This window comes from Protomyctophum parallelum, assembly GCF_964188405.1.
Source record: "Protomyctophum parallelum genome assembly, chromosome: 5".
Taxonomy (NCBI): Eukaryota; Metazoa; Chordata; class Actinopteri; order Myctophiformes; family Myctophidae; genus Protomyctophum; species Protomyctophum parallelum.
Window position 1 is genome coordinate 41,485,674 of NC_139702.1, and position 6,920 is coordinate 41,492,593.

The 6,920-nt window shown below is 42.3% G+C and overlaps 1 protein-coding gene across 1 annotated transcript in view; it reads right to left on the reverse strand.

Annotated features, from left to right (window-relative positions):
• LOC310858486 (transcription factor SOX-10-like) overlaps positions 1-3,615 on the reverse strand; it is a 4,492-nt gene extending 877 nt beyond the window's left edge. Inside the window, exons 1-4 of the mRNA XM_083764616.1 lie at positions 3,481-3,615; positions 2,274-3,026; positions 1,869-2,137; positions 1-1,427 (exon numbers count right to left, since the gene is read on the reverse strand). The exon at positions 1-1,427 is cut by the window's left edge and continues 877 nt beyond it. Coding sequence (XP_083620742.1) covers positions 658-1,427; positions 1,869-2,137; positions 2,274-2,737 — 1,503 coding nt within the window. The 5' untranslated portion in view covers positions 2,738-3,026; positions 3,481-3,615 and the 3' untranslated portion in view covers positions 1-657. The remainder of the gene's footprint in view (positions 1,428-1,868; positions 2,138-2,273; positions 3,027-3,480) is intronic.
• Between the last annotated feature and the right edge of the window lie 3,305 nt (positions 3,616-6,920).

Sequence of the window (6,920 nt, forward strand, 5' to 3'; positions counted from 1 at the left end):
TAAAGAATGAAACTGAGTCACGACTATCTTATATACTGGGTCAATGAACAAACTCACTGAACATCATTTTGAAACAGAATAGTCTTTTCCCAAAGCAGTGGTGCAGATGCATAAATGTAATATCAACATCAGTCACAATAAAGTTACACCCTAAAACATCAACAAAAAGAGTAAGAATTTTGCAACTCATATAAAATAACACTATGACGTCAAAAACATCTTTAGTTTGGTTAATATGATCTGATTATTTCAGTCTAATAACCCACCATTTCTGGGTCACATCATAGTCATTCATCTATTCAGCTTAACGTGCGCAATATTTCATACCTATATCTCACTTTAACGCTTGCCTTATATCACTTAAAATGGCACACCTTTGTTAGGTTTTTTTTTTGATTGGCTATTGACCACGGCTTCTCAACTTGTTCTGTGTATTTGTATGTGGTTGTTTTCAGACCAACAAAACAACAAGAAAATAAACATGCAAGGTCCCGTGGATGCACCTCAGCATTAAAATTGGCTAAACAAGTAAAAACTTCTAATGTAACATCAATATGGCACCTGCGCACACAAACGCATACATACACACTCAACACACGCACACAGAAACATACTTTCACACGCTTCCCATATTTCTCTCTGCCCTACTTGTCTCCCTCAGGGTCTTGTGAGTGTGGTGTAGACAGGCTGCTCCCAGTGTGTGGGGCTGTGAGAGGGGGCCACGCTGGAGGGGTCTCCTATGGTAGTGTACAGGGGCCTCTGTGAGGGGCCCATGTAGGAGAAGGCTGAGTACAGCCCCGGGGCCTGGCTGGAGTGGGCGTAGTAAGCCCCCGGCGCCTGGTGCTCTGCATACTCAAATTGAGCCCTGGAGGCCAGAGAGGGGAAAGCAGAACCATAGTGGGGAAGGCTGAGCGGGGTGTAGGTGACATGGGTGCCTGATGAAGGGGCAGAGGTGGTCTCGGCATAGTGGCTCCCAGAAACGGACTCACTCTTGATTTGGCCCTTGGAAGGATCTGAGGATGGGGAAGCCTGCTGCTGCTGCTGCTTGGAAAGCCAGGCAGAGTGCCCGCTGGCGGCAGCTAGAGCATAGGCATATGACGTTGCAGAGGACCCAGGTGCAGAGGCCCCGGCTCCACTCTGGGGGTGACCATTGGGGGGAAGGTATTGGTCAAACTCGTTTACGTCAAAGGGCTCAAGGGCTTCGTGGGTAATCTCGCCAATGTCCATCGTGCCAAAGTCAATGTGAGGCTTAGCACTTGATGATGAGGGGCCACCGGACGCCCCTTCTGCTCCGACCCCCAGAGATCCTCTGGCCCCTCCCGACCCCCCACTACAGCCTCCCCCCTCCCTCTTGGTCTCCGCCAGCTTCCCAGATTGAAGCTCTGTCTTTGGGGTTGTGGGGGGAGTCGGTGGGCTGTGACCTTGACCTTAAAAAAAGGGCAAATTAGTCAAGTGAGTCGTCATATCAAATAAAGTCATACCGGATTCATATGTGCAACTACAAAGAGATCAGAGTTACATGCCTCAAAATGTCTGGTTCTACTTTTGGAACTACAGTACGTTCAGTGTTGGGTGCCGCTTATTTGCTTTTGTTCTTAAGGCCTATATATATTCATCCAATTTTACGTGACCACCAAAATGGTTGTTAGTCAAAACAGAGAGATGTGTTGGGGTGAGCGGTGAGTCTCTTATCACCGTGGCATGACGTCATGTGTTATAGTTTTCCCAATCACAGTGTGGTGGTCACCATATCACCTAAAACTGGAGTATGAATAGGCCTTTAGGCATGCCTCTGTTGCACGGGAGACTATTGGAATCAAGCATGCCATTGTGAGTAATTAATTCAATAATGTGTGCCACATGCATACCAGCAGGATGGTGGTGGTGGTGATGGTGGTGCAGATCGCTCAGGGGGGACGCGGCCCCTCCGTTGTGCTCCAGGTGGAGGGTCTTGTAGTGGGACTGGGAGTGGCTGGCCTCTCCTTCACCCTGGCCGTCAGCCTCTGCGTTAGTCCCGAGCTTCCCGTTCTTGCGTCTGCGGGGCTGGTATTTGTACTCGGGATAGTCCTTCTTGTGCTGCTTCCTCAGCCTCTCCGCCTCCTCGATGAATGGCCTCTTGTCGCCCTCGTTCAGCAGCCTATATAGGGAAGAGAAAACAGAGTGGTTTGAGGCTATATAGCTATTAAAATTAATATAGGCCTAATTAACATGTGCACACTTGGATTTAAATTGATTTAAGTTTGCACCGGTTTTATTTGACACACACTCCATACCTCCATAATTTCCCCAGGGTTTTGCTGAGCTCTGCGTTGTGCAGGTGGGGGTACTGGTCGGCTAGTTTCCGGCGCGCCGCCTGCGCCCACACCATGAAGGCATTCATGGGCCTCTTCACGTGCGGCTTGCTCTTGTTGCCGTTGTTTACGCGCACGGGCATGGGCACGAGCGTCCAGTCGTATCCGTCCAGGACCTGGCTGACCGCCTCGCGGATGCCGATGGGGAAACGGTCGTCGTCCGCCTCCTCCTTTGCCGTCCTGGTGCCGTCCTCCCCGCCGCCGCCGGCGCCCTCGGCGGCCACCACGCCGCACAGCGAGGCCATGTGCGTCGGCGACGGGCCGGAGATGAGAGGAGAGTCCCGGCCACCTGTCGCCCCGGAGTGCGTCGGCGACAGCGAGTGTCCGTCATCAGAACCTCCTGGGCTCAGCTCCGCCTCGGATAGGCTGTGCTCCTCACCGGACATTTCTATTTTGTATTTGTTGTTTCCACTTCCTTACCCCCTCCAATCAATTAATACAAAACCCCGGATTAGGTGTGGAGAAGGGAGGAAAAAAAGGGCTACAGTTGAACAAGTTGCTTCTGGCTTGACGCTTTCTCCGTCACTTCTTTCCAGACAAACCCATGCTTGTGTGTTGAAAAAATTAAGAAAAAATAAAAAATACTTTCCACCGTTTGGTCCGTGAAATGTGACAGTCCGTTTCACACGCGTAAAAGTCTACCCTTTCACTTAGGGTTTCAGGCAGCACATGAACCTATAAAGGGTGGGATTTGGAAATGATTTAAAATGAAATTGTACAGTCTAATTGTCAACGTGTAAAATAAACTGCCCTGTTGGATTAGCATATGCACATATAGTATATAGGCCACAAATACACATGGCAAAAGTAACTTAGTTGTGTTGAATGTATAGCCTAATTGTGTTAGATTAATGTCAACTGCGCTCGGGCAGGTGGTATAGGCCTATAATCTGCGTGTCAAATAACTACACAAAGTGCGACACATTTGTGCACCTTTAACGAATACGGATCCAAAAAAACAAGAATATTGTCTAGTATATAGGCATGTTTTGGATTAATAAATAAATAAATAATAAAACTGACAGTGATATGCCTATTTATTATCATAAACGTGACCCAAATAATCACTAATAATCATTGATATTGAACGTTTGTTACACACAATAAATATAAACTTTCATAAACTTACCGATTTGCAGTTTTTATTTTTTTAAAGGAGATTTTTAGGTTTTCCTCACTGTAGATCGGTATAGTGTGACGCTGGCGCTCTGTCCCCCTGCCCCCTCGTTCGGTTTTGCCCCGGCGATGAATGGCTGCTCTGTGTCGCACACCGGAGCTTAAAGAGCGCCCTTGTGAGAAGGAACGAAAAAAAGGAGAAAAAAATGTGATTGAAAAGTGGAAAACATTCCCAAAGAGGCAGCATTCCAACCCATTCCAACACAGCAGCGCTGCATGGCACCGCCCCTCTCGCGCGCACGCTCAACTTGCCATTGGTCGTCTAATATTCTCCTCCTCTCCGATTGGCTGAAGAGGGAGTACTGTCAATGCCCGTCTGTCTGTCCGTCACCGTGAATATTTCTAATGAAAAGAGGTGAGATTTTAAGTGACTTTAAAGTGACTTTACAGTGCGCCCATTTAGAGCCAAAATAAGGCCAACTCTGTTGGACGCGCTGACATGTTGTATCAAATAAATAAACAATCGTAAGAAGCGTTTTTTGTGGTCAAATTATGTCACATTTCTCAAATATCGGCAAGGGATTGTAGGAGGCTATATAGTTTGTATTTACTTAACCATACCATGCAGGGACGTGAGGGCATACACAAACTGTATTTAGCACCTTTTTTGTGCGTCTTTTTTGGTGTTTCTTTACACGTTTTGTCAACCTTTTAATTTTAATTGATCCACATACAAATAGTAATGGCCTCATAATGGCCGATTGATGTTCGTATTTCGTCGTCAATTAATATTGTGCATCTTTATGTGTCAATGCTTGTTTTATGTAGGCCATGCAAACAGAGTGAGTGGTTCAGTTATCATTTATCTGGCAGGCTAGAGCCGCAGGAGTATAATAGGCCTACAATAGGCCTATTATACTACAATATTGACAAATTGTCTATATGGTGAGTCTCTTAATCAACGCCAAGTTTTTAATTTAGTTATAGTAGTTATATGATGAAATTATATGGAAATCAGTTTGGAATTTGAAGGTAAGTCAAATCAGCCAATAGCACATTGTGATACGTCATCACATCCATTGAGAAGTGTCTCAGACTGTTTATTGTCAATAAAAAGAGTGTGATTAGTTCCTTTAAATAAATAAATAAATAAATAAATAAATAAATAAATAAATAAATAAATAAATAAATAAAAAAATAAAAAAATAAAAAAATAAAAAAATAAAAAAATAAAAAAATAAAAAAATAAAAAAATAAAAAAATAAAAAAATAAAAAAATAAATAAATAAATAAATAAATAAATAAATAAATAAATAAATAAATAAATAAATAAATAAATAAATAAATAAATAAAATAAAACACTCAACTATAGGTTTGAACATGTGTCAATGCCAGGTGAATGCCCTTTTTACATGTTGATTGATTTATACATGTTTATACATCACTTCTTTAATTTCCCTTCCCATCCCATCACACACAGTCACACACACACACACACACACACACACACACACACACACACACACACACACACACACACACACACACACACACACACACACACACACACACACACACACGACACGCACGCACACAATGCAACAATAACCCCTGTGTCCCCTCTGCCTCTCATGTTGAATCTGTGTCTCAGTTTTCTCTCTCTCTCTCTCGTCTCTTTCTCTTTGCACTCTTTGTCTCCATCTCAGGTGAATGGTAACCATGTGATCAAACGCCCAAGCCTCTCTCCATTAACCCTCGTAAATGAAAAAAGAAAAAAAAGTGGGGAACAAAAAGCAGTTTTGTGCTGTAAACTTGGAAAAAATTGATAACAGAGAGAGATGTGTGTGTCTTTCTCCCCTTATGTCTGAGCATAGACAGTGGTCACACACACATAGAAATACCCTTGGACCAGACAGGACACATCCATGCACGGATCTCTTCCCAACCCATCTCTTGTTGTTGTTTTTTTATATTTCCAAACAGCCTTATACACCCCAAATGAACACCTGGATCTGCATGGGCCCTTGGTGAGAGGATACAGCGGGGGGTGCGAACGAAGGCCTGCTTTGGAGATGATGATGATGTTGATGCATGGGGGGGATCTAATCTTTGCTTCACCCCACACGACCAACCAACCAACCAACCAACGAAACGGCGACACCTTGGATCTTTAAAGGCCTCGTCGTAGGCTTGATGTGAGTCTGTTTGCAGAGGATGTTAATAACGCTATAAGAATTGAGGTTTATTTATTTTGATTTTTGAAGAAATCCTCGGGGAGAGGTGTGGTGTTGTTCTGTGCTGCAGGGTTTGAGTTGTGGTGGTTTTGCTTTTGCGGACAGCGGTTTGTTGTCCCTTCAGGGAGTGTGTTCTCTTCTCTTCTGTATAGCCTCGGGGGAACCTCCGTGGCGCTATGCGCTTTCAATAAACTAATAAATCAATTAGATATATAAACAACCTATACATATTTAATTAAATATTTCAAAGGGACTTATAACCGTATTATATTGTGGTGAACGATTGTTCCAGTTTTAAGTGCATAGGTTTATACTGATGTATTTTCGTTTAGGGGAAAAAAAAGTGCAGTTGCGATTACTTTTTTATAAGCCAAATAGGCCTATTCCATGACTTCTATTTATCTCAATGAGGCTACTTTTGTTGTAGATTGTAAAATAGTGTTTCTGCTGACATGGATGTAGGCCTATAAAGACTGCATGGGCTGCTATTTAAAATGTCATATTTCTAACAAACTCTGTAAATTAACCTATAGGCTAATATATTAGCCTGCATTGACAAAATGTTTAAGGAAGAATATTTTGTCAATGTTCTCCATGAAAGTAAATGACAGTTAACAATGTGGTCTCGCAAAGTTTCTAAAACTTTGCGAGACCACATTGTCCTCAAACCCAAAAGGCCTATTAAAAACAAGTTTAATTATGAAATGGCCTAAATTTCTTGTTGTCAAAACAGTATTCCGAATATCAAATATACAATATTTAATGATCGAGTGCACAAGAAACGGGATCAATGACAAAACCTTTCAAAACAACTGTTTTCTTCCTCATAAAAGTTATTTCTTTAATTAATAAAATGTGACCCTTAAGCTGAACATCATATATTATCTTTTTCCCCCTTCACTGATCAAAAGTATATTTTCACTGTTTTGTAAATCAAATAGGCCAAAACTTTGTATTGTATGAATTAATGTCTGCCTTGCAATATAATATATGCGAAAAAAATCACAGCTAAAATGTTAAAATTAAACATATATTGTTAACTAGTAGCCTACAATTTTGGTGAATTTTATTATTTTGGATCAATTAAAAGTCATTCTAGTATTTATATCCAGATCATATGCTGAAATTTGTGTCAGTGCTTCAGTTCACCTTTTATTAAAAATGTCCACAGCCAGATTTGCAGAAGACTCACACTTTAAGGTCTATAGCCTATACTAT